At 45.5% G+C, this 27,565-nt stretch overlaps 1 protein-coding gene across 4 annotated transcripts in view; it reads left to right on the forward strand.

Moving 5' to 3' along the window:
- The window catches only part of LOC135907704 (salivary peroxidase/catechol oxidase-like), a 65,872-nt gene that overhangs the window by 4,144 nt on the left and 34,163 nt on the right, over positions 1–27,565 (forward strand). The window contains exons 1-7 of one of the 4 annotated variants that reach the window (XM_065439413.1): positions 8,259–8,545; positions 15,157–15,240; positions 15,833–16,081; positions 19,236–19,379; positions 21,702–21,828; positions 25,167–25,375; positions 25,952–26,122. In XM_065439413.1, coding sequence (XP_065295485.1) covers positions 15,165–15,240; positions 15,833–16,081; positions 19,236–19,379; positions 21,702–21,828; positions 25,167–25,375; positions 25,952–26,122 — 976 coding nt within the window. In that variant the 5' untranslated portion in view covers positions 8,259–8,545; positions 15,157–15,164. The other 3 variants (XM_065439414.1, XM_065439412.1, XM_065439411.1) reach the window with 3 other exon arrangements.

Below are 27,565 nucleotides of genomic sequence, written 5' to 3' on the forward strand. Positions count from 1 at the left end.
TTGGCTCTTTAGACTTTGTGGCGATTGACAGTGACTCCACAAAACCCGTTAGAAAGTCGGGAGACCGAAACCGATATGTTTTGTTCTAAATTACCAAAAAACATGAAACGAGAATGGATGAATTGAAAAATCAATCAAGTTAATTGTTAGTAAATTGTTGTACAAGTACAGAATGATGCACAAGTAGTAGACTCTTCTTGCTCGTCGAACAGTACGGGAACGCATCGCTCGCGTAGTCCAGCTTTCGCAAAATAAATTACAAGTGCTGAACTTTTCAATGTTTCAGCGTCTGAGTGCTTTTGTTTTTCTGTGCACGTATCGATTCTTGCCCAGACAGATGTATTTCGCGAAGGACATGTTTTATACACTGACACATGAAACTAGTAGGCTTAAGCCACTAAATGATTTCAAGAGAAGTAATGCTTCATCAGGCTTACATGCGGAAGTTATTATTTATGTGTCATAGAGCCCCCCAAATAGATTACTAGCATGTCCAATGTCAGAGATTTCGGGAGCACTCTCACAACGCCAAATATTGCGGTATTTTATACTAAAGGCGATATCTGAAAGTGCCCTTCATTTTGCTTATAAAGGTGGCTGATTTAGTTGATGATTAGGCTAAGTGAAGTGCTAATTGATGAGGGCCTGAAGTAATTTCTTCATGCATGATGAAATCCGAGAACTCGCACCCTACTTTTGCCTTAAGAATTATGTTACGTTATTAGAACTTCAAACCTGATTGATCGATATCGCGTTGCAGGAACGCTCGGCGCAAGCAGGACATATCGCAACTTTAAACAAAGGGACACAGAAAAGACAGAAACTCCTCTTAGCGATGTACAAAAATAAAACTAAAGCAGAAATACGAGGCGACAAACATATACAAAAATGTTCCGGTAGAAAGCATAAGCAAAATGCAGGCACGGGGCTGTGTTTTGACATAACAAACGCTGCTAAACGTGACGTAACTAATATACTGCGTTGTTACCGCCTCTTTTGGTGTGTGTAATAGAGGAATGCTATCCCCACTGGGGCACTTGAGTCAATGAAATCGCATGCATAGTTAGCGTGATTGCGACTAACACTACTTGTACTAGATGCGTCTAAAGGTAACACGAACACTTTCAGGAAAGCTTAACATAGTGCTTTTTTTTCGGCCGCAGAATAAATTAATAATGAGGAGGCGGACATCTAGTGCACGTGTCTGTTGTTTAAGTACTAACAAATTTATGTTCTGTGGTTTTACGGGCCAAAACCAAGATTGGATTATGAGGCACGCCGTATTGGGGGACTCCGCATTAATTTTGACCCCCGAAATTAATGTTGACCGCCATCGAAATGCAGCCGTCACGGTCGGAAAAGAACCCGTGACATCAAGCCTGGTAACTCATGCGCCATAAGCACTGCGCTCCAGCGCGGGTTCCTTCTTTTCTTTAATTATGTATGCGCGACTTGCGTAGAGCCTCCGTAGTATGCAAACACGCCGCTCGTTAAGCATTCGACCTCTACGTGACGCAAAATGGGACTAAGGGTGCTATTCTGGACATTGCAAATAAAACTCCAACATATTGTAGAATTATCCATCTTGTCCGCTCGATTGGTTCAGAGGATTGCCATGGCCTTCCTCATCGGCTCCAAATATCGCCATTTCAGAATTCGACAATATGGCGGAACTTGACATTCCTTTCAGTCTACAGAATTGTACCCGAAGAGCAAGTATTCTCTCCTTCGAGTTACCCTTGGCGCGCGCGCTTCATCTGGTACACGCGTCGGGCACACGCTGAAATTGGTTTCCCCGAAAACGCTTCACCGAGAATATGACGCTTGTGACGGTGACATTATTGACAAGATCAGTTCGCGCTTTTCATTTTCAGCGTATAAAGTGTGTTTATACTAAAATGCCTCGATAATTCAAAGCTGCCATTGGCAATTCTTGAGGTCTTTTGAACTTTGCGAGTGCAAACACAAACCTCTTCTAGAGCTTATGCTGTGGTCTCACACGCACCAAATCGTACCAAAAATGTAAAAACGTGGAGCCGTCTGAAGACAACGAGAGTTTAACTGTCGATAGAAGAGGCTTCAAACCCATGGAGTCCACAGAAGGCTCCACTGTCGACAAAGAATGTCTTTAGCCCGCCTTTCTTTCGCTTTATGGCGTTTGTATATGTTTACAGGATCAATAAGAAAACGCGTTCCGCACTTACCGTCGTCTTGGCGCCTTCCGTCATTTGACCTTCGTGTGTACGGCGAGTTGCTAAGTGCCGACTTCTGAGTCACCTTGGGCTTAACGTTACGTCAAGCAACATGACGCTTGCCTTGTCACTTGCCAGTTTAAACTGAGAAGGGCCATTTCTGCCGAGACGTGATAATCGTTGATTACCGAGACGAGGGATACAGAAAAAAGAGTGCAAAGCGTAGGGCTATGTGACCGAATCAAATCAATGCTATTCGCATTCTGAATCGATCATAATGGCTACAAAGGTGTGGTTCTGCGTCTAAGGGCCGATTTACGCTCGAGCCGCACGCCGCACCACCCGCCTGCCGCACGCGTGCGGTCGTGCGAAAAATTGCCCATGTCGAACATTGGGGCAGAAATTTAGGTTTGCATTGGATCCGCATGTGCAGTGGAAATCGAAATTTGTGCACCATGCAGTGTGAGACATGTGCTGTCTTTCGCGTGACCGCACGCGTGCGGCAGACGGGCCGTCCGGCTCGAGCCTAAGTCGGCCCTTACAGAAACACCATATACTATGGGTCGTCGTGGTGGTTTCCGTCTGGGACAGGATACAGCGTACCTTCATCGAAAATCTGCTATTGTACCTCTATGTAATCAGGTTTTTTCAGGTAGAAATTAAAGTAGGCATAGACAATATTTTCTCGCATGTTAGTTTTTTACGACACTATTTGTTTAAGCATCTTAATTTCCTTATATTTGTTTATTTTTACTAAAACTGCATTGTTTGTGGATTGGCTTTTTATATCACATGTTTGCTTGCTTTGAAAGTGTTGATTTGTACCATGTACGCTCTCCTGCGACAGCCTTGCTAAAGGGCCACAGCATGTAAATATGAATGAATTAATAAAATTTATTCAAAATCGGATGGCTCTGTGACCCTATTAGGGTGCCAGAATATGAGTACGGTAGAAAAAAGAGGAGTGGGGGCGAACCGCACCGCCACCTTAAGTAGATGCTTCTAAGAACGTCAACGCCCCCGGCGTAGGTCCCACCCCGGCCCTCAAAATTAAGACCTAGAGCCGGCATGCCACGTCAGTCTCCAGGGCGAAGTCCCACGGAGTCTGTAAGCTAGCCTCGGCCAGCACTACGGGCGGAAAAATCCGCTCCTCCAGGGTTACTGCACTGCAACGATGGCGGTCATGGACGCCTCGGAGTCCTGGGCGATCCCAGAGCATGTGGCGTATAGTGGTGGGGGTCCGTCTTTGCATGTCGAGCCCTTTACCCTGGGTGGTTAAGATTTTGTTACGTCATTTTGTGTCTCAAGTGATCCGCGTTTCGCCGCAAGCACGCTAGCACGCCACTTCTCGAGCACGTCTTCAGTGAGCGCAAAGCCGCTGCGGGATTGTGAGTGAGCACTTGTGCTCCTCTCGGGGGGCCTTTCGGTAACAGGTGTTCGTCAGGTGGGATGGTCTCCCGTAGCCTCTTGTGCCGGGCGACAGACGCTTCAGACCGCTCAAGGTCCGAGTCTCTCGACAAAGGAGGCGTCTTCTCGCACATAGGTGACATGCCCGTCGACAGGAGGTAGTCGGCAATCGCGTCCATGGCTTCCTTCATCACCTCGATAACCTTCTCAGTGCTTAGATTGCTAGGATAATCTTGCGGTTCTGTTCACGTGGTTATATCGTCAGCGTATATCGTCTCTCCAACACCAGGTGCTGTCTGTATACGCACTTCACGCCCTCGCATCACTACATTGAAAAGTGTCGGTGATATAGTATGGCTCCCTCAGGCACTACGCTGGCATTATCAAAGATGCGTGGGTTTTCCTAGCCTCTTCGGTCTTATACGCTCGACCGTAGAGCATCAGTTTGACGGAGTTTATGATGCAGATGCCGGCCTCGCATTCCTCCAGCATCTCGATGACCACTGCATGTTCGACTGGGTCAGATGCCTTCTTGAGGTCTGCTGGTACAAGGATTCCCGGGCGCTTTGTGTTGCCGGGACGAGTGTTGGCCATTCGTCTCAGGAGGTGTAGACTGTCTTCATAGTGCACGGAGATACCAAGTGGCTATTCGACATAACTATATTGATGGAAAACCAGCAGAAGGGTACTTTCGTGAGCCTTTAGTCTTGTTTCTGGAAGTGCATTAAACACATATATGTATTCCGGAATCTGTATTTCTCGTGTACATGCACTCCAGAAAAAGAAAAAGAAATGTTAACAATGTTGCCTCAAATTTGGCTTGTCTCTTAAATAGATGTACCAGTCCCTCTGGTGCTTGAGTTCCCTTGTGCGTGTTAAAATGTTACTTTTTTGGCAATAAAAAAGATTTGTGTGCTCCTGTATTTATTTAAACCCACTGCTAGATATATTCTTTTTTTTTCGTTATGTGTGCATATATCTTACGGCGAATACGCTTCTGCGTTTGGTCTCTATCGGAAATCTGCGAATGGAGGAAATCGTATACCTGCAAAGACGCCGCTATGAATTTTTATTCTTTTTTTTAAAGGTAATCCGTTCAGATTTCCGCACAGCGACCCTCAACACCAGGTCTGCTAACGAAATCAAGAAGTCTCGATAGTTCGGCGAGTGGCTTTCACAGATTGACTGTGGATCCATTTTTATTGTTATTGTCATAGGGAACCATAATGTGGTGCTTTCGAAGAAAGGAGTATGCTTCAGCGATTGTCTGAGATTGCAAATGCGATTCGGTGGCCTTGGTGGTGGGAGGGATGGTGTTGGGTGGGGGGGGGGGGGATGCTGCTGCTCCTGTTGCAACAGGCGGTGTTAGCCTGGCACGTTGGCGGGCAATTGTTCCACCTAAGTATTTCTTAAGTTGTAACCATGGGTTTATCACTAAGATTGATCAGCTCGCCATTTTGGAGGAAGGCTACCGATAGCAGCGGAGCTACTTTCTCGATTACGCAGGAATCTTGAGAGAACACTATGTTTAGGAAGATCTCGTGGAGAAGACCCTTCCTCGGTAGCCTGTGCAGCAGCGTCTTCCTTTCCATAATGAATTAAGGAACATCCAGGTTAAATGTTCCATGTCACCTATATACGACCACATAGCAGGGAGGGAGATCGTCCCGCCATAAATAAGTATAAGCCTGGTTATAGGTGGATCCGCTTTGGATGCGAAACAGGAAGATAGCCTCTCACGAGTAGGTTCTTTGACCACAGGAAGTTGATGTGGATGTCTTTAAAACATTCTAAAATGGTTGTGAACTGCATCCTTGTGTGCTATAGGCTCTTCGGACTCTCGCTTTCCCGGCACAGGACAGCATTTGGCACACAAGAACGTCAGGTTTCTCATTCCCTTCAATTCCAACATGTGACGGAACGCACGGTAATTTTAATGTTAAACATCTTATTCCGAGATCTTTAATCAATGACAGAGATTGCTTAGAAAGCTTTTCACGGGGTAGGCAATGATGCAGTTGTTGTAGTGCTTGCTGACTTTCAGCCGGTGGGCACCACGACATGTTGTCAACAAGTTGTCCTCAGGGTTCGTGGTTTCGTACAGTGGCGCCGATTGGAGCACTTTCCATAGCCCGCATAGTTAGATTTGGGGGCCCGTTAAAGGACTGCAGATGGTAAAATTTAATCGGGAACGCTCTGCTACGGCGTCTCTCATAGCCTTAGCTTTACTTTCGGACATATCGGATGGACCAATCAATTCACTTGCGTATGTCTGAGAACTACAGAGTAGAAAGTACGGGCCATGTTGACATAACACGGTGCGGGTAAATAAATAGAGCAGGTTTGAGGATAATCTTGGTTGAGGTGCTGTTTCAAGAATATTTGGAAGACGAACTCTATGAGTGGACGGGACAACGAATCCATGAACTGGTTCAGGGCAAAAAGGCAACGATTACGACGATGATGACTAAACTGGTTGGGTGAATGAATTACCCGCTGAGTAAGTAATTTTGGCACTCAGAACTGTCTTGTAGTCTGGGATTAGAGTGTTCACGTTTGTGTGTCTTAACATTTCGTTCTTAGATTTACTCACGGTGTCGAGAGGCAGAGATATACATATATTTAGGATGTCGCGTTACATATTTACAAGCAATCGACTTTGTCATCTCACTTCTCATCACCTGCGCCAGGTGTCTGGCATGTGCTATGCTCCATACCTGCACGACCAGCGTATTCGAGCACCTGCTCACAATGTAGGCACTGCGTAGGCTAAATTACCGCTGACGTTTGTGACAACCGGCGTGGCACGGTTGTCACAAACGTGATGCCAAATGTACAAGGAGCTTGATAACGCACAACAAACATTGCCTGTTTCCAAAGTGCTCTCAGTAGGCATGCGGCGAGCCCTGTGGCAGCGTGCCCACGGAGAGCAGCAGCATTCACTTGTCAACAAAGTGCTTGGCGCATTTATAAATGGACGGCAGTTCAATAAGCCTATTCAGTATCTTATGCCCATCGGAATGCGGACGTAGGTTACTGTGTCATTCGCCGGCTTTGTGCTATCGAGAATAATCAGATCGAACGGAATAACAGGTATTACGTTCTTGAAGGCTAGTGAGTTCGTACTTGAAGGAAGGCTAAAGCTGCGCGAAAAAAAGAACAAGGACAACCGAAAGGAACACACAACACACCACGAGCGCAGGTGCGCTCGTGCTGTGCGCTTGTGGTGTGTTCCTTTCGGTTGTTTTTGTTTTTTACGCACAGTTTTAACCTTGCTTCAAGTATTAGACAGCTCCATGCTCATGCACTGAATATTGAATACTTTACAGACTACTTTAGAAAAACGCTTAAAAGCAGCTTTTTAACACCATTGATCTTGATAAATGAAAACTGATAAATATCGACGTTGAAATAAGTATTTTTACACGTGAGTAGCCCACACCTTGTCAGGTGCCACACCCAGCGAGACGACATTGATCAAGCGTGCTTCCTAATAATTTCTGGTATTTTGAGTACTAAAGCAACTGTTTGGCCATGACAGGACGCGATAGTATACATAAAGCTCCAGATTTCTTCTGGCTTTATAGAATAATTTAATGTGCCCCTAAATCTCACAACACAGGCGCTTGCCATTCCGCCCTTACCAAAACGCAGCCACCGCGACTCAGAACTGAACGCTAGCTTCTGCTCAGAAGACAGCGCCGTGTCCTCTGAGCCGCCGCGAAGTAGCTTAAGACACGTGCAGGATCCAATACAGGTCCGTGGACCCTTCGCATCACCTCCGAGAGTTTACGGCATTTCCGAAGGCTCGTCTGGTCGGTCTCCTTGAGCCATCGCATATCCAACGCTTGTCGTTTTCTCACGCTCCTCAGTCCATCGAACTCTGCGCCCAGACGGCTGCGCTGTAGACGTCGATGGGCACCCGGTTTAAAAGACGAGTTTCGTTGTGTCCCGAAGTTTCGTGGCTGTTTTGCACCCGGACTCGTCTTTGGGAGGCGGCCGTCATCGTCCTTGAGAGACCAGACGCGTCGGAGGCTCTGCTGCCAACGGCGGGCCGCTTGCTCGCAGGAGCCCGGTGTTGGCCGGCCGTGGATTGTAGCTGTTATTAATCGCACCGGGGGCGCACCCCGCCGGCCCAAACTTGCCCCGTGGGGCCGCCGGTGGGCACGCGTGGCAGCTCAGCGGGCGTCCAGCTAAGCCCGTGCGCTTGTCTCCACATTATAGCAGCTCGTTGCGGCACAAGCTAGCAGTTGGTGCGGCTACGAGTCCTTGACCGTTCGACGTGCAGCACCTATTTTTCTCTGCGCGACACATCGGCCAAACACGCGACACACGAGCAGCAGAATGGGGAGATGCGCAAGAAAAAAAGGAAAATGAAAAGGCGAGGCGGGCGACACACAACGCGTGCAAGGTTAAACCACGACTGTGTTGCCTTCGACGAAGTGCAATCTTTGTGTCCATTTCGCAACGTGGGCTTCTTCTTTCCTGGAATCATTTGCGAGCGCGTCGCCGACGTACGGTGCATGCGAGAGGAGATGGTGTCAGAGCGAAGGTGGAAGAAAGTGCCTTCTTGAACCGCCGCTCCTGCTGTTTTTCTCTCTTAGCTGCATTAACATAAGCGGAGACGAAAGAGGAGACGACCACATTCGCGCACCTCGTCGAGGGGAAAGGTTCCTTGCGAGAGCGTAAATTCCCCCTCTGGCAGAAATTAAGAAACACTCAGCGCGCAGACGGAGCCTTTCCTTGGCTCCGGCGGGCGCCTCGTCGACTGGGCGCTGACGGGAGTGAAACTCGTTGGGAGCTTCTCTTTTTCTCCTGGTTTCAATAGCGGCTCTCCACCTCTACGATCAGCCGGTTGCACTGAGTGACCGGCTCAGTCGTCCGCCTGACTCCGTCGGCGGCAACTCCGAAACTCTCCTCGCCTTCGAGTCTACACGCACACACAGGTAAGCAGAACCCGCGTGACTGGGCCATCCTGATGAACTATCTGATCCGAGGAGGCCATGTGTCGATAATGGGCCAGGAGCAGGGCCGACGAGAAAGTCCAGGTTTGATGCAAAAGCTCTCTTCCTGTGGCAGGATGGGTATCCGATAGATAGTGTTGTCTCCAAATCAAAAAGAGATCAGGGCTATTTTTTTTTTCAAATTTCCATTTGCGGAAGCAGTTTCGCCCTAGAACATATTGGACACCGGCCAGTCAAGGCTTTACTGTGACGTACCAACGCGAATGAGCGCCGAGAGGCAAATACATAACAAGAACGTAAAGGATCGCTTTTAAACGGCAGACCAGTAATTTGCTAGAATAACAGCTTGGGCTTGTTGGTTTTCCATCCAGGTGTTGTTGAAAGTCAACGCTTTTGGTGTCGTCTTCTCGTCTCGTGTCCCGCCTACGTTTTGCGCGTTAACACCAAGATCAGTAATTGAAGTCTGACTCACTACAATATATCATTTTTCAATGTGTTGTGATGGAAGAGTGAATGGTATTATAGTAGAAGAATAGGTTCTATAAGACAAGCCTCATGAACTCATCACGCAATGCGGAGATGTTATAAGAAATAATTACAGGCCATCCGTAATTTCGCACGTTTCTGCCTCATAGTGAAAGACGTTTAACATTTTGGGGTACAAATTCAGTTCTTTAAACTTATCTTACACTCAGGAGATGCAAAAAATTTTTTATGAAACCCGATGCCGGTGTATCAGTAAGTGTTTGACTGTCATCCTTCTTGTCTTTTGTAAGTTATTTATGTTCGCTACATTTTAAAATCGAAGTCTCTTGTGTTTTCAGAGAGAGCAGTGACACTGCTTGGTTTTACCATGTAGCAGGAAGTTAAAGTAGTATATTATTTTATTATTTTTAAGATTTCCGTAATGTTTAAAAATCGCCTGTGGCAGATAGCATTATTCTTGTCCTTGAGCTGCAGTATGCAGAGAGGCGAACAATACGAGCACGAGAAATTGACACAAAAATTCAAATAATGAACAAGAATTTCACAATTACCTTCTTAGTTTCTTTACGGTACATATTTCAATTTACAAATTGTAGCCGGTGAGCTTTCAAGACGTAGCTACTTGAAACGAATTTCCAGGGTTGCACCAGTTTCGAGATATTATTTCCCAAAGTGTAGGACGAAATACATGGGCGTTCAAGTTTATTTTTTGTGTGTGCTTCTGTTCATTAAAGAGCATTTTGTTAAAAAAATAAGTGGAACAATAGTGCTTTCTTACGGCGAGTTTGATGGCACATATCTCCAAACTTGTGTCATTCTAGAAATTCATTCCAAGTGGATATGCCTTGCCAACTCACCGGCTACAATTCGTAAATTGCAATATGTGCCGTAAAGTAATTAACTGAGAAGTTGTTTAGTGAATTTTTAAATTAGTTGAATATGGGTTTCGATTTGTCGTGGAAGTAATATCCGCCTTTCTGAATAATCCAGCTCAAGGACCAGAATCATGTTATCTTCAACAGGCGAGATCTAAAAATTCTGGAAAACTGAGAAATTATCACCTCGCAGTGCGCATGCGCCATATGCTGTATCGAAGTATATCGCACCCAAATCCGGAAGTTACTAAAGTTTCTTCACAGTGCGCTGGCGCCATTACGTGCGTGCCTTGTGGATTGCACGCAGGTCTCATTTTGTTGTACATCCAGTCAGTTTAACTGTGAAGGTTTTGTCCGGCAACGCTAGAAGCATAATAAGACGCTATGTATAATAATGGAGACAATTAATGGAATGAACTTTAATTTTAAGCTAAATGCCTAACTTTGCACAGAATCGTTGCTTATAGCAGGAAAAAAGTCATGGGCTTTCGTGGCACACGCAGCACAGTCGCAGCGTAAGCTGGAGGAGCGGCTCCACAGGAGCTCCATTTTCGGCAGCACGGACTACAGGGTCTCTGCGGCGAAGTCTATTCGCGTCGATTTCACAAGAACGATCTTAACTGTCGGCCCTGCGTCGACGCCGAGCTGTGGCTTGTGCTGCTCTCTGCACAGCGATCTGCTGAGCCCGAGGCTGCCTGATTGCAGACTCACGAGTAGCTCTACGATACGCTGCTTTATCAGCGGTTCGTGCCTTGAGGCGCCATAACGTGTACCGAAAGTAAACACAGGTATTCAGACTACATGGCGCACATGTCACATTCCTTGACCCGTAGCACGGTACGCTGCTGTTCATGATCATAATGATAAGGATGGTTTGTTGGCATCTCCTTCAAAACGGGGTGATGACAAATAGTCACCTGGCCTGTTTGAGTTAACCAGGTCCCGCTACATACAGCACGCAACTGATATATGCAAGAGCTACATGTCGGGACAGCTGGTTGAATATAATGAACCTTCAATGCGAAGCTTGTTCGTATCGACGCCACGCGGCGCCCACGTCACGTCGCGTGTCAACTGGCACGATACGATGCTAATGATGATGACGATTTAATGGCATTCCTTTTGAAACGGGATGGTGACAGTCACCTAGCCTGCTTGAAATAATCAAGTATGCCATACATGTTTTTCATTAGGTCGATGTTTATAAATCTCCATAATCTTTATTTTTTTCCTCAAGACTTCTCGTCTACCTTGTACCGCTACCTGTGCAATTGCTACATGACGTGTAACCTGGTGTAATAATGTGCAACTGCAATGCAAAATATGCACGTATCGAGGCTACGTGACGCACATGTCACATCGCACGTCTCCTCGCGCGTTAAGCGTGTTTATAGGGCACTTTTTTCGCTGCATGCTAGCAAGCACTGGCGTGGCTTACTGATAGAGTAGCTGACTTCCACCCAGCAGGCCCGGGTGGGATCCCGTCGGGAACAGGGTATTTTTTCTCATTCCTGGCGATAGCTGCTACGGACACTGAACACCGGCGGCGGAGGCGGACACTATCGCCAACCGAAACGGTTCTTGGAGTGAACCCATAACAGATTACGCTGTAGAATAAATACATATGATTGCGAATGATTAGCATAACATTTTCACAAGCTTTATTGCAGCACACAGCGAGAAATTCTGTGCCTCAATTTATACTAGAGAAATAGCGAGAGACAGAGAAAATAAAAGATGAAGGGTAGAGAGGTCACTAGAAAGATAGCCTTTGCATAGAAGCAGATGAGCTCAATGTAGGGATTACTGACCGAAGGTCTCAGGCTGCTCATTTGAGCAGAACCAAGTGTCACACATTCCTGAACATTCAGCAAGCCCCACGCCAAAGGAGTACCAAGACCAGTAATAAACGTGATATTTTCAGCCAGGCCTCGCAACGATGTGTATTTGCTCATTGATTTTCACTTTCCAGGGTCACAATATATTTTGTAATTTTGGAAACAAAACCGATCTGTTTAGGACCTCTCCTAAAGCACAACTGCGGTTCCGCTACGCATTAGAAGTAACACCTTTTCCGCAGTATGTAACTTCTGATAACTTTGGCAGTGTTTCGACGTATAAGCTCGAAGAAATTAGGACCATTCATTGTCAAATTGCTTGCGCGATTTGTCACTGAGCGCGTCGTCAACTTTTTGCAAACGTTGCCTATCCAATATGAACAGATCAGTGATGTTTTCTTCTCCATTCTGCTAGAGAAGCTTGTGCAAGCACCTCATGAATAACAAAAATGGGGTGCGTACGAAAGAGAAAGAAACCATCCGACAAAAAAAATGGTCACCAATCCACGCTGTGAAGGTGGTTGGACAGCGAAGCTGTACACAACCACGAGAACGATTACCCATTGTGACGTAGGTTGAAATTAATCACGCGGCGAAATTATCACGCACTTTACCAAATTATCAGCCTAAGCCGTTTCGACGGCCTGCGACTTGGCTTGCGCCGCTACTTCGTGCACCTATAAAGAGTGGACAAGAGAGAAGAGAAATTCGCCGCGCCTCGTATGCACGCTGCTCTTCAGGAGTCCTCACTATACGTGGCCTTCCGATAGCTCTGCCACAACACAAATCAGCTGCTAGGCGGGTTCTTCTTTTACGTACGAAAGTGTAGTTACGTCACTCCCTGCTTCTTATGCTACAGTCAAGCGGCCTTCACCGCGGAAGCTTGCGCAACAGTAATCTTTACCGGCAAACGCCTGCGGGGAGCGCTACGTGCTTCGCATTGCATTTGGTTGCAGGAGCGCTTTATCATCAATTATGTGGTTAGGATGCTTGTTTTTAGCTTGTCCTTTATTGAAACGTATGCTGCTCTGTTTATTCTATGCGTGATTCCAAGGAATGTATAGACTGTTTGCTTCACTTTGCTGAGTGCTTGTAGTCTCTGTCTTACGGGGGTATGAGACATTGCATTTGGGGGTACCAGCCAGAGTTGATGATAGTTTCCTGTCGACGTTACTCCACGAAGAAATCCTGGGATCCTAGCCATAGTTAGCTTCGCTGTAAGAATACTCGCACATGTAATCCGATACAGATGATAGTAGACTAGGCCGTTAAGATAGGCACCCAATGGTGAGCATTTTACACAGCCACGCCCTGAGGCCCGCAACAACACGGTGGATGGAAGTCAACAGTCGTCCCATAATCTCCGTGGGACAGTTCCATATGTTAAGAAGAGTCCCCAAAGTTTGCGAACTGCGGACAACCGTAATCAAGGGACCCACAAGAATTGCAACAAAAGTTTTTGTAATGGTAGTTTAATGCGACGATTATCAAGTGCAACCAAACTGAATAATTCAGAGTGCCTAGTCAATGAATTGATATTTCACGAGTATTACGCGTGTTCGTATTAACGCTTGACTTAGCGGAGGTCGATAATTGAGTGAACCATCCCCCTATCCCCCGTTTCTCTGCAACTACAAGCTTCTGCCTATTTTCTATAGGATCTCTGTTATTATTATCCCTGATGTTATTTGCCTCAGTCAACAATTCGCTGATCTGGCCAGCATACCACGTCGTATTTTAGAGCACACTCGGTGAAACTAGAGACATGGATAAGAGACGAAGACTGTGTTAAAAAATACAAAACCCGAAGCAGACCTTCATGCTTTTAACCCTACCGGTTCACAGGCAGAAAGAAAAAAATACGGAGACACGTAGCCGGCCGGTATTTTGCGGCATTCTGGGGATTTTCCAGAACACAATATGTTGGACACGTCCCACGGCCTGCTCGCTTCTATTACGTGTTCTATACGAGGCGGACACAGAGAGAAGTATGGGCATAATAGGCTCCATCACGGCGGTTCCGTTTAAGGGGGCGACGCTACCAGAGGAAACGATCGCGTGGCAGGAATTATGCCACCGAAAGAACCGCGATACTAGTTTCCACTGCCAGTTGTAAACAAGATCCGGAGAACGGCGCGAAAAATGGAAGAATGAGGACTCTGGAGCAGCACTTGGCGTCTCACAAACTTTGTCGATCACCACGAATACCAAAGTACTAGACTGCACCGATCATATCTAGATATTTGTGCACGAATGAGGACATACTCTGCATTATCGAAGTTTTTACGTTTTTCTTTAGGACGAGTATCCGCACGTGCGGATATATGCATGGTATAGCTGAACTCGACTATCATGCTTGTTCAACAAAGCATTCGATGCAGTTGGTTTCCTGCAGCAGCACCAACACACGTTGTGGTAACTCTGATGTAGCAAAATTTCTCGTAGATGAAGTCCCCCTGCAAATCTCGTGACTTTCATCCACCTCCTACCGAGGTGCATAGAAATCACTGCAAATTATTTGTGTTTGGTGCAGTTCGTGTGAAAGGAAAAAATCGTTCATGATGAAGACTTGTTCAGAATAATAAAAAAAAACATGTTGCTTTACTCACAACCAGAAAATCCCGCAATGTTGTGGAAATTCGAAATGGTGTCATCTAATCAGCGGCCGGTTATTGATTAGGCTGGATATTAAGCTGCCCGTTATAACGAACAAGCAGTTTTTTGTATTTCACGCGATTAGGAGTAGCCATTCCTATAGAATCACCGCGATTTCCAAAAACTGCAAAATGATTCACGTATTTAATATTAGGTGAACAGCGCACAATAGAAGAACGCCGACAAATAAAGCTTTCCCAACTATACGTATGTCGGTGAGCAGATCCAGGGAAGAAAGATGTTCCGTTCCGTCTGTGGTCGCTTGGTATCAGCCGTTAGCACCGTTGAGCAAGATGGAAGACAAACGAGGAGAAGGCAAGACAAGGAGAGAAAGTTTCGAGGCAACTTTGGCTCCGCGTGTTGGTGCGATAAGACCTTGAGGGAGCTCCCCACGACCGAGCGGTTCGCTTATATCCGTGTCGCTTTCCTGTAAAAGGCATCCGCGTCAACGGCTGGCCTCCGCCGCCATGCACGTGTCTCGCGCGGCGTTACGCTGTTGACCCTGAAGCTGTGCTGCATTGCGGAAGATCGGCGCTGGTATCAGCGCCGGTGGAGCGTGCCGCGCCCGCTGTGCCGCGCGGAAGACGTGCGTGCTGCATGCTTATCGGGTGAAACCCGAGGATTCCGCCTACTTCCATCGGAAGGGTACGGCATCTCTTGCCGGCGCTGCTGGCTGGCAAAGCTACCGGTGCAATGTCGGTGGGGCGTCTGAGCGCTCCTGCTGTCCCGTTTTCTGCAGGCACCAAGATGCGGACTCTTCTCTTGACCGGCGTCCTGGCCCTGCTTATCCTGGCTGACCCGAGCTGGGCGCAACGGAGGAGAGGTATGCTCATCTCGGTGTACCATCATGTCTTCAGGCATCGCCGCGGACCAAATGGCCACGAGCTATTGTAGACTGTAGCTTTTATCTGCCTCCTCGAATAAACATGGGGAGCAAAATAAGCAGATATGTTTTATGAGACAATGAAGATAGTCGTGGAGAACAAGCTCGAGTTGTGTTCACCAAGTCAGGACCCTGAACCAGAGTCCTGGCTCGGTATGCACAGAACATAGTACGTTGCCCAAACTATTCTAACTAGTGCTTTCTCGGTTGCTTGCTTCGAAAAATTCTGGCCACGCTCCAAGCCTCTCGCAGGCATTATAGCTCCTCCCTTATTTATGGCTTACTTTGAAGGAAGCTAGGTCCGTGGCCACTTTCTAAAAAAGTGCATAGTCCCTCTCGTGGTTAAAAAAATTATGAGGTTTTACGTGCCAAAACCACTTTCTCCCTCTCGTGGTTTAGCTGCCTTCTCTCCCCTCTTCTTTTTTTTTTTCGCCCGCTGTCTTGTTCTCGTTCTCTAGAGCCCGGTGAATACCGATAAGTGCAAAGCCTTTCGCGCACCGAACGTGGCACTGTCGTGCTTGATGGAATGCAGGACAAGGCGGCAGCCGCGGTCAGCCCCGCAACCAGTCCCGCCCCCAAAGCCAGCAGAGCCAGAGACAGACAGCCGCGGCCGTGCGCCCCAGCTCAGACTGCCGGACGGCGTCTGGTCAGCCGGGCGTCTGCCAAGCCCTGAGCCACTGCGTGTTCCAGTTCAACGTGATTGAGGACATCGCAAGCTCTAGTTGCGGCGAGGGCATCCATGTCTGCTGTCCTCTCGACACGCCAGCGGCATCGGGACAGAGTGAGTGAGACAAATGAACAAATTACGTAGTTTTTTGGCCAATCTGCCTTTCGCGCGGGTTATCACGTTCCTCCTATTGCAAATGACATGTACACTCTATATTTAGGCAAGTTTGTAGCCTACTGTGCAAGTGACCAGAATTGACTGTGAACCATGAAACTGGGCACACGTCGCGTCCCCAGAACTCTAAATCTGCTTATCGCTTTCAATTTCGACTGTTTGGGAGCGCCAGAATGTCCACTTAGGCCTGACCACACGGTGCAGAAGCAGCTCTATAGTCATACGCTAGGTAAGCTGTGAACAATTGAAAATGATGACACATCTGATACACTAAAACTCAGCGTATAACAGCCTCAAAAAATTAAATTATGGGGTTTTACGTGTCCTAACCACGATCTGATTATTAGCCACGCCGTAGTGGGGGACTCGGGAAATTTTGGCAACCTGGGGTTCTTTAACGTGCACCTAAATCTATGTACACGGGTGTTTTCGTATTCCGCCCCCATCGAAATGCGGCAGCCGTGGCCGGGAGTATAACAGCCTGATGCGCAGGGTTGTGCCCCTAGAATGTACGAAAATAAAGGTAATTATTTTTTCATTACTGATCATTGTATATTGTGTTAACCCTTCTAACTTTTTTAAACAGTATCTCACTGCTTTTCGTTTCTGCGCAGAATTTATATGGCTTTGTTGAACAAAAATTAATTATATTTGGCCTTTGATTTTTTTCCAGATTAAGTTACAGATGCTTCAACTTGAAACAATAGCTCACACCTGTCTCCTTGATGGTCGTATCAGTGTAACTGTAGAGCGGAGCTTACAGTGATGACTTAAGATATCTGATTTGAACCCGTTGACATTACTCCCAGTGCTTTTATTGGACCTTACGAGTGAAGTTGTCAGACATTACAAGATTATGAAGGTAAGATCACACTACCCTATGTTGAACGCGCAGTGGATAAGGAGAACCGATTAGTTCTTTCTCTGTTTATGACTGGACTTGCTTGCTGCACGAAGACTATGAGTATTTGCCAAAGCGAGGCTGAAGCTTATTTTCTATTTGTTTATTTAAGTGGTTTCACCAATTCAATACAAATGTTTGCACACACTGTACAGCCCAATATCCATTGGTTTATAATGGAGCCATTTAGAAAAATGCAATGTGCATTAATATAAGTTAATAAATTGCGTATATGCACAAATAACCACAAAGAGACACTCAGGAATAAAATACACAAAATCTTACATTATAACATTGATGGAGAGCAGTTAATTAGCAAACGCAAACTCGCTCTCAAATCCAACTTCATTTTAAAGAAAACAAACAATACAATGTGTTCTAGAACTAATACAACGAAAAAACAGTTGACATTCAGATACATGTACTTAATAAGAGCTGTGCACATGATATGGATATTTTAGACTGAGCGCGCAGATAAGTGCAGAAAGCAGTACTTTTTTTACGCAGTCTGTTATATCTTTACCTTGTTTTATTTCAAATGATACGTTGTTCCATTTTTATACCGATGAATGGAACCAATCTGCGGTACTATTTATTTCTTGTGGGAGGTCATCTAAATGTTGCCAGCAGTTTCATTCCGTGTTAGACGAGCTGACATGCGAAGTATTGAGACATGAAACTGATAGCTGATTTTTACCATGTTGTTAACACATTTGACCGTATTTAATACACGTAGAATGTGGAACGGCAATATTTGCAAATTCACCAAAATCAACTTAATAATTTTATTCTGCTGAAAAACGCTTATCGTACGTACTGTTTTTGTAGGCGTCGAAGAGGTTCAAGTTACGTTGAGAAAGCCTATCCTTAAGACTCAATGTAATATAACAGGTGACAATGAGTAAAAGAAAAATGCAAATGCGAAGAATGCTTCAAAATGTCCCTGTGCATCCAAAAGGGCCTAATGGCAAGATGCTAGCTGAGAGCAAGGAGTTTTTGTATGACACTGTCAACGTAAATGGCTGTTAAGAATAATACCAAGATAAGCATAGGATTCCGTGCGTTCAAGTGGACATTGATTAATGGACTAAGTGATACCATCACTGTTGACGTTTTTTTTTCCTTCTACAAGTAATACAAAATTCTGTATTCTTGTTTACTCGTGGTTTAATTTATTCACAGTAAATCAATTAAAATCCTTAGCAAGTTACATTTGTCCTTTTTTCTTCTACCTTCTCGATGTTGTTACCTGTGATTATTATAGCAGTGTTAACGGCATACTTTTATAAAGCACGGCTATCCTTGCGCCATAAAGCTCCATTAATCATTAACAAAGCACGGCTAAACGCTGTCTACTATTTTTTTTTCTTGCGCAACTATTAGGACACTGTGCCATACGCCGGACGAGAACATTAGGTTTTGATATGGCTGTTACGATGTTTATCACGGCCACTTTTCCTTGCCGAACTCGTAAAACAGAAATAATTGCGGTGCTATAGTATAGCGTAGAGTTTCATTACACTAGAAAAATACATAGAGTGAGTACAACCATAACTTTGCTTATTTATGCAAAATGAAGATATCTCGGAGCATGATCCTGCGCGACGACTCGCGATTTGCTTTTAGCTATAGTTTTTCGCCCATGATCATTACTTTCAGAGCCTCGAAAATCACTGGGATTCCCAAAACGAATTCGGCTTTGCTATTTTTGTTGTTGTTGTTGTTGTTGTTGTTGAACCAACTGCCACTATTACGCATATGACAAAGCTTATTTGTTTCACTCTCCTTCTTCCTAATGGCTTACGGCTGTCTTAGTGTCCTGTAGTCATTGATAGCAGGTAATTCATTTCACTTACATTCATTTTCAGCGAACAATTTTCTTATTCTCTCAGTGGTAATTTATTTCAATGAAATGGAGAGCATGACATAATCTTGTCGGGTCGCAAGGGAACATGACGAATTCGTGTTAAGAGAGAACTTTCGTTTCTTTCTATGAATCTATGTTCTGCTGAATGCAAAGCGCCCTGCAACGACCACCGTCTAGCCATTCCTTCGGGATGGACCTTTGAGCTGTCTGTTGGGGATAAACCACTCGAGGTTGTTAAGCAACAAGCCACTGACGAAAAAAAATGACCTTTTCCCTCACTATAATTGAGGGTCCCCAGCTAAGGGAGGATGTTTATTTCCACTCAGGTCCTGTAAGTCGACCCGTGACTGTGATTGGACGAAGAGTAGCTGTGCCAAAAATCTCCAAAGATGATTTAGACATCGCTGGAAGAGCCAGTCTGAGTGTCGTCCGCGGAATCGAGGACATCGAGAGAGCTTTGCTGAACGACGGTAGGTAGAGAATACCACGTTTCGCTCTGGGTTACAGCATTTGCAGATCACCTGGAGACTCGCTCACTAGCGCATTTATTTTCACCTGTGCCACAAGTTAGCCGCTGCTCAGTAGCCGCTGTGATTGTTCGCACACTGGTCGCGCACATATTTGTCCGTCTCATTTTTGTTATCCGTTGCGTGAAAAGTTCAGTGCAGTAAACAAAACGATGTTATGCCAACTAGCCCCGGTTAGAACCTTATTGAAAGCTGGGAAATGCACTCAAAAGTGAATTTGGTTGTCAATTATGATTGTGACAGGCTTGTATACTTTGTGCGTGATCACTGACGTTACATGCAGTGCGAAAATTGCTGAGAAAACAGACATTAAATATCTTTCTTTTTATTTTTTTTATTCTGTGAATGTTATACTGGGGGGCCAAAAAAAAGGCAAATTTTTTGCTAAGTTGACTTGCCTGCTATATCTATAGCAGGCAAATGAGCTATAATGCTGACACATTTCTTTTGCATTTACCGCTAAATTGCCCCTGATTTATTGTAGTGAGGTAGCAAGTTGGTCGCCAATGGAACAATACCCCCAACTGAGCGCTGTGCAAATACATAGTTACGCAGATAGTGCGGCAAGAGTCAGGGTAAAGAGTGCTTAGATATAGCAGAGCAACTTGCTTATAACTAAGGGAAATAGATTGAAAACGGAAGAAAAAACAAGAAAGCAACGGCGAAATTACAACCCATAATTTCTGCACGTCGTTTGGACATTCCGACAATTCAGCTACAGCGGCGAAAATTGAGTTGTAGTAGTAGTTCAAGCGTGGTAGTAATTGAAGGGTAGTCGGCGGCTGGTTTGCGGTATGATGAAGCCACGCTTGCTATCGTGGAATCGCACCCGCCAGTAGCACGCAATCCGACGCAAATGGTCGCGCAGTCACTCAGGCGGGACAAGGAGCGACCCTCGACTAGACGAGTACCTGGAATAAAGTGAAGTGAGACGACGCCCGCCTGGCGCTCCTCCTTCCCCTCTTCCCCTGTCGAACTACAAGGACTTCCTCCCACCCACCGCCCTACAAAAAATTGCTGGCTACGCCGCTACGTTGAATGCGCATGTTGTGAAGAATGCTCAGAGAGTTTTTTAAGGTGTGACGGAGAAGGTATATGTCGCCACGTCGAGATACAAAAAGCACGTCACATTTATTCTCGTAACTTACGCAGTGGCTGCAACTCGCGCTGCCTTGACGCACTTCGTCGTGCGCCACCACAGAGGCACTTCTAGAGGTTGCGGAGCGTCTACATATGCAAATCACTTGTTCCAAGTCCTCTTATACTATGTCTGTGGGTCACACGTGTGCTCAGAATAGCTTATTTTTTTATAAGTCATCCGTGTATGCTACATTCACACGAAGACGATGTAGGCATGTTCGGCTGCGCCAATCGAGACCACGTGCCATGTAGAAGTAAGTTGGGGTCAAAAGGACACGTGGGACCCGCTTTTTCGCCCAGCGTCACACCATGGGCTACGATGCAAGCACCACCTAATCATTAACACAACAGTCACTTCAGAACTGTGTTAAAACCAGTCGGGCAGGCACCATTTAAGTACAACAGTGGCTCATCCTAGAGGCCAGTTGTGTCTCTCTGCAGACGCGATCACTTCAAGGATTGAATAGCGGCCTGTGTGAAACTGAAGATCACCCACTCCCGATGACAGGCTGCTTAAAAGGCTGCCAGCAGTGTAGCCAGCTCAGTAGCTGTGGCAGATGCCTTGTGAATGAACATTTGCGAGAATGAAGCCTTTATTGACAGGCTCCAAGTATTTATGGACGACGATACAGGCATGACAAATCCGTGGGTGTAAATACATCAGCGAGTAGTGCGGGATCTGCAAGACTTGCCTAAGTGCAAAATATCGTAGAGCTGGCGAAGGTATGTCAGCTTTCCTCTTATTATCAGGCACTGCAGATAGATATACAGTGGGTACTTACCTGCCCCTTATATGCAGAAGCTGGCCTTTAAACTTTTAGCCAGCAGCGCTCAGGGAAAAGGCGGGGATGGGAAGCACCCTCGATCTCGTTTGCTTTCCGACAACGATAAGTCGAACGGGGTCTCAGAAGCAAGCAAGTGAGTAGCAGACCTGTGGCAAACATGGTCATGTGTATAGATAGCATGTGTGGAATACTAGGATTGTCGTAGTAAGACATAGAACAAGGGAAAAAAAGAGAAAATAAACTGAATGCCCTTCTATTTTCACGTGCTTTAAACGGCAGAGACGATTTACAAAAAAAAAATATATCCAGGTGCCTAATTGCGAACTCTGTCTGGCTTCAGGCCTTTTCGCAAAGCGACATACGACCGCGTCCCTACATGCTGCCTTCTTCGGTTCCAAGCCAATCGTCCAGTCTCTCGGCAGGGACGGTCTCATCGGCTTGGAAGCCACGCGGGAGCTCGCTCGCAGGTACGTTCCCCCACATGACTGCAACTGATGTAGTTTTCAGCTATAAAACTTCAGGCGAAAGCGTGAGCTACACTCTGGTTCCCTTTTGTAGGAAGGGAGTGCTGTAAAAGTGGTTATAAGAACGATCTCATCAGTGCAACAACATGGCAGAAAAGGGAATGTATTGTGAGCACGTATTTCGCAGGTCGCCAAAAATAAGACGTATATGTATGTCACTGCTGATCTCTCGATTTAAAAATGACACAGATGATGAGAGATACATTGGCTAAAGATGTGCTCGATCGCCAACACCATTCTTCAAAGTCATGCCTGTGTGAGCCCCATAGCGAGGGCAACAAGAAACAATTCACAGTGTAACAACTCTTCTGACATTGCAATGGCGACCTGCTGGGCCGCTACCTACAGGTACAGTACTCCGTTGCACTTCTCTGTTGCTACACTGCGCTCTAATTACGGCTTTCAGATGCTGCGCCACTGCCTCCCTGCACTTATTTATAGTATTGAGAGCAGTGGTTTATCTTTGTTATCCTCTGCCAGATCCAGATTTAGCCAACTTTTTCTATTATAGTTACTCGAACAGCTATACCGATGCCTCTTTTATTGCAGTTTCAGTGTGTTGTGTTTTTTTTTATTCTTGTATAGCTGAATTTTCTTTTGGGTGATGCGTTTCTTGTTGTACCTCTGCTGTGTTGCCGCATTTGCAGGCGAGAAATGCAGTGTTCAGGAGCTCGTCGATCTCTGTTGAGCTTTTTCTCCCTATGCACCACCAACCTTCTCAGCAGTATTTTAATTATTTAGTTAATGATTAATTAATGAGCTAGCAAATAATCAATTAAATAAATAAATGTCGTCATCGTTTCTGCCCCGCAAGTAAAAACAGTAAACCAGCCAGTACCTGCGCATTAAGCTTTTGCAACCCTCTCAACGCTCGTTCGACGGCGGATAAGACAATTGTCAAAGGAGAATATCTCAACTTGTCTTTGTAGGCTTGAAAGGCATACAAAAGTTGTCAGATTGAATTTTCTTTGCAGGTTTTTTAGAGTGATGCTGTTCTCTTGTTAATAACTAAAAATAACATCGCCTCGGCTAGACGTTGTCAGAAGCTATGATGTCACGGGAAGTTGATTCGGGAACTCGAAGGGGGTGGTCCTGCCTGTCTTGCATTTGTAATTCACTGTCGCTAAAGGAAAGTTTTCTTTAGTGTGGCACAGCGGCTTTCTCTTGTTGTAGTACATGGAGCTCTGAGACCATATATCATCGGCAAACATTTAAACACCAGCAAATAAAAACCGGCTGCAACGCGCACGTACGAGGGCGAATCGGAAAGTGTTTGCACCTATTTTGTATCACCCAAAATAAGGTACATACAGTTAATTACAAATATATACAAAGAAGGGTACTGCAAGCAAATTTGTTGATATTAGAGAGAAGACCTTTCACTCTAAAAAAATACTTGGCCCATGGCCAACTGCGGGCCTTCAAAAAAGAGCGCTTCTTGCTCTGAAAAAGTTTTTAGAGGAGACCAACATTTTGGGAAAATATTAGGTATCAGATGATCCGAATGCGCTAAATGAGTAACATAAACGTTGTTCGTGATTCATAATTGGTTTATGTGGCGATCGCAACTTTTCTGCAATATGTATAATTCTGTTCTGTACTTGCAGAGCATTACATGTGTTGTGTGTTATGACTGTTCTAAATATCTGACTTTATATATGCGTACGTGGCCTGGACTAACGCACAGAACTTTGCGACTCATGTGCTGTTGGACTGTATATTTTTTATTCATCCAGTATTCTACTGAGTGCCATATTTCGTGTCGCTATTCTCCCATTTTACGCAAATTTGTTTCCTTTGCCAAGTGACAAAGAGTAGCCGGTGCCACCATAAAGGCGCCAGCCTCTCCTAATATTCATCTCAATAAAAAAAAATATACGTACTATTCCACGTATCTTACACTATTTTCCCACATAGTCCTCACACCGGTTCAGACATTTGTCCAATCGTAGCACTAAATTTGTCCTATCGCGGTCGTCAGTCAGCGACGCTCGCGGCCTCCTCGAACGCCCGTTGTCATGCAAGCTTTCACGGCCATTTGCAAACTCACAACACCACCACCTCACACTTCTCGAAGCGAGACACATTTCCCAATACGTGGGCTCCATTTCCCTGTGGATTTCGGTGGGCGTTCGTCCCTTGCTCCATAGAAAACAAATCACACTTCGTTGCTCGTACGCCGTGGACGTGTGAAGCACAGCCGCCATCTTCAACAGCTGACAGCAGCGCCGTGCCGAGGAGCTATCGGCAGATAAGGCCAGGCCGGTCCAAGAAAGGTCCACTGCTAGAAATGGATATGTTGACTTCGCATTTACAGCTGTAATTTGGCTAAAAAACATAGGGGCAAGGAGTTTCTGATTCGCCCTCGGTATGTTTCTATGCTCGTCGATATTAGTCGCATGTGCGGGTGTGTGGCGACGAGTGGTATATTTTCATTGACAGCTGCAACATGATGGTGTATCGCAGTGAGAAGTTATTGCAGGCAAATGGGTCTTTGTATCTACCTTTTTTTTTTCTCCTGTTCAATTTATATTGACGGCGCACACACTGTGGGCGCAGTTGATGCCGCCGTGATCATTCGCCTAATATATGTATTCCTACAAAGCGAATGTTGCAACTCCTAGCATTCGATGATAAATGTTAAACGCACTGGCAGAAATTTTGTTTTAATGCGAACAATGGACGCAATTTTAAATTGTTGGCACGCACGGAAGTATTTCTGCAGCAGCCTACAATCCAATATACTATTCCTGATGCATGGATGTCGCACACCATCGAGCGAAAGGAAGGCACGTGACGCGCAAAGGTACACTTCTATAGGTATACTTGCACACATCAAGGCAAGTTGCACTTTTTATTTCTTTTGTACAGGAGCGTTGGGAGGAGCTGTAGAAATTTTCTGCGGACGTGAACTCACAGTTGTATTTTTCCTGTTTGAAAGGATAGATAGAAATAATACATAACGGCAGCATGTCTTTTTTTGTCATAAATAAACTCTTCCATTATTCACAAACGTTGCCTCGTATAAGCGTGCATTCTCTCAGCGACGTAGCCAAAGAAATTATAGTCAAGTAAGATAAACAAGAATTAAAGTAACTTCATTGTAACTAACGTGAAGTGAGTTCTTCGCTTCAGTTCTATAACACTAAGCACGTCAGGAAGAAAAAAAAAAGTCAGTGATATTTACGGAAGTCTTTACGTCAATACTGTCTTGGCACATACACATTGCTTGCTCCAGCATGCGCGAGATCGCCGCCTTCCAAGATATTTTGCACTCGCAGATTCAACCTGGACTCGACACAGGGTCGAGACGGTCTTCAGAGGTTCAATTTCCAGAACACGGTGATCGCCGATGCTTGCCCAAAGATCCCTCGCTGCCCATCTACAAAATACCGTTCCCCCGATGGTCTCTGCAACAATCTGCAAAACCGCGAGTGGGGCAAGTCGCTGACTGCCTTTGAGAGGTTCATGCCGCCCAACTATGCCGACGGTAAGCAAGCACTACAAAAGCAACAAAAAATAGCAATTGAATATAGCTTTCTGTTAAATACAATTTTTGTTATTTCATTACTGAATATGCTGAAGTAACATTTATTACAAGGCTGTTGTTCTATGTAGCCTCATATGAGAAGCACGGTTAAATTAAGTGATAAGATTAAATGCGGGCATAGAATGCATGGTTGATGGCAGAATGGGAGTAATCAAAGATTACTGGAAGAGGCCTTTGCCCCGCAGTGAGCTTTAAATGGGATAATGATGAATACATCAGAAGCATGAAAGGGATGCATCAATATACTGCCACGACAGTTCATTCAAACTTGTGTCTCCTTCGGCAGAAGCGGAAAACGGGACGCACATCACTCAGCCCGCGTACTAAGAACTGTTGATTTCTGAAAGCCTCAATAGTTTTAAGTTGTTCGCTCTCTGTATGTTTGCCTGATTAGGTCATTCTTGCTTCGTTCTGTGCTGCTAAGCAGCGCGTTGACATTGAACAAAGTATAACCAACATTGCCCAATTCATAACCTTGTTAGCTTACATGTTTGTCCTCCACTGACACCATTGCAGGGCTCACGCTTCCACGTGTCAGCGTCGATGGAAACCCGCTTCCCAACCCGAGAAAGATCTCCGTCGCGGCGGACCCTGACGCTGATTTCCCCAACCAAAGAAACACTCTCATGCTCATGCAGTTCGCCCAGTTTGTCGACCACGACCTCACTCTGACTGGAGTGTCCCGATGTGAGTCCACAATGAACTTTCTCGTTATAGCGTGTGTCTGGTTTTACTCCGAACAGAAACCTGCCAGGGAGCGTCTCCGACAAAAAAATGTTTATCAACAAATAATGAACCAAGGAGTGCCCTGAAGTAATAGGAAAATCACAGCGTACAAATAAATTGCCCACCCCGTCACATCCCTGTCTACGCTCAGGTACACGTTCGGCTGAGTTGCACTACCCAGCTGGATTTTATAAGAAGGGACAACTCTATTTCACAAATATTTCATTTTTGCTTGTCGGTTTATTTCCGCCCAAAATTTACGTAGCGCTTCAGATGGGCAATGAACGTATACAAGAGGGCCTCGAAGGGAGACATTCACATCGATTAAAATGTCATTCTAACTATCTAGTGCATCGCGAAAGAATCCTCCCTCAGTGTTGTCATTCCCTCTTGCGAGAATTTCATAAAATTAACATTATAAATCGACTATATTCCACCTGGTAGTTTAGTGTGCCCACTGAGAATCCGCCAGGAAATGTAAATGAGAAATAAAGTCGTGTGCGGTAAAGAGGACCCTTGAAAGGAACGAAATTATTAGTTACTCTGGTAGTCATGCCACAAATGCTCAGAAAGGCACCTCTAAGTCGTGCAATTTTATTTGACGTGACATTTGTTTGCCCACACGGTAAAGTTAATTCTTATTCAATGATTTTTAAAGAAAATTCTACGTTTCAAGTAAAAAAATTGCGTGAAGTGTTTTATAAACAGTCATTTCCTTGCATTGTCAGATTATGAATGGAAAGCACTAAACTAAATATTGTCGTTCTCAGTTACAAAGTTTCTCTTAAAACAATGCTCATAATTAGCTTCAATCCGACATACTTGTAAGTCCACGAAAAACTTAAAGCAAATGTTCGTTCGAAACGCGCTTAACATGACACCACCTCCGCTAACGGCGCACTTATGTCGCACTGTTCTTAAATTTTATAAAGTTACGCAGGAAAGCCGGATAGAGCATGTCTCGTTCAGAAATAATGCTTCGCAGTTTCACAGGTCCCATGAAACCCACTTGTCTGGAGAGCGTCAGCGATGTGCTTATAGAAGGGCGTTTGTGTTGTCCGTCGTAGGTGGCTGGATAGAGACAACATGCGTTGAATATGCGTCACCATACGGCCTGGTTGCCGATACTTGTGTGTCTCGCTATGCAATTGGCTTTCAGTGCTGCTTTCGAATGACGACACCGTTCTCCGTGCGGCCAGCCTGAGCAGTTGCCGAGATACGGAATTTCGATTAGACTATCCTCACGGCGCGACCTATAGCCACCTACAGACCACCCAAGCGCGTGCGTTCGATGTAGAGGGCAGCGCGACTCGGCGATGGCCACGCTGGCCTGCCGTCAAGTCACCCGCTTGCTGCATGCAGAAGTAAATTCCATCGGACGGCGCCAGCGCACGCTGCGGCAGG

The sequence above is a fragment of the Dermacentor albipictus genome, chromosome 1 (assembly GCF_038994185.2).
Source record: "Dermacentor albipictus isolate Rhodes 1998 colony chromosome 1, USDA_Dalb.pri_finalv2, whole genome shotgun sequence".
NCBI lineage: Eukaryota > Metazoa > Arthropoda > Arachnida > Ixodida > Ixodidae > Dermacentor > Dermacentor albipictus.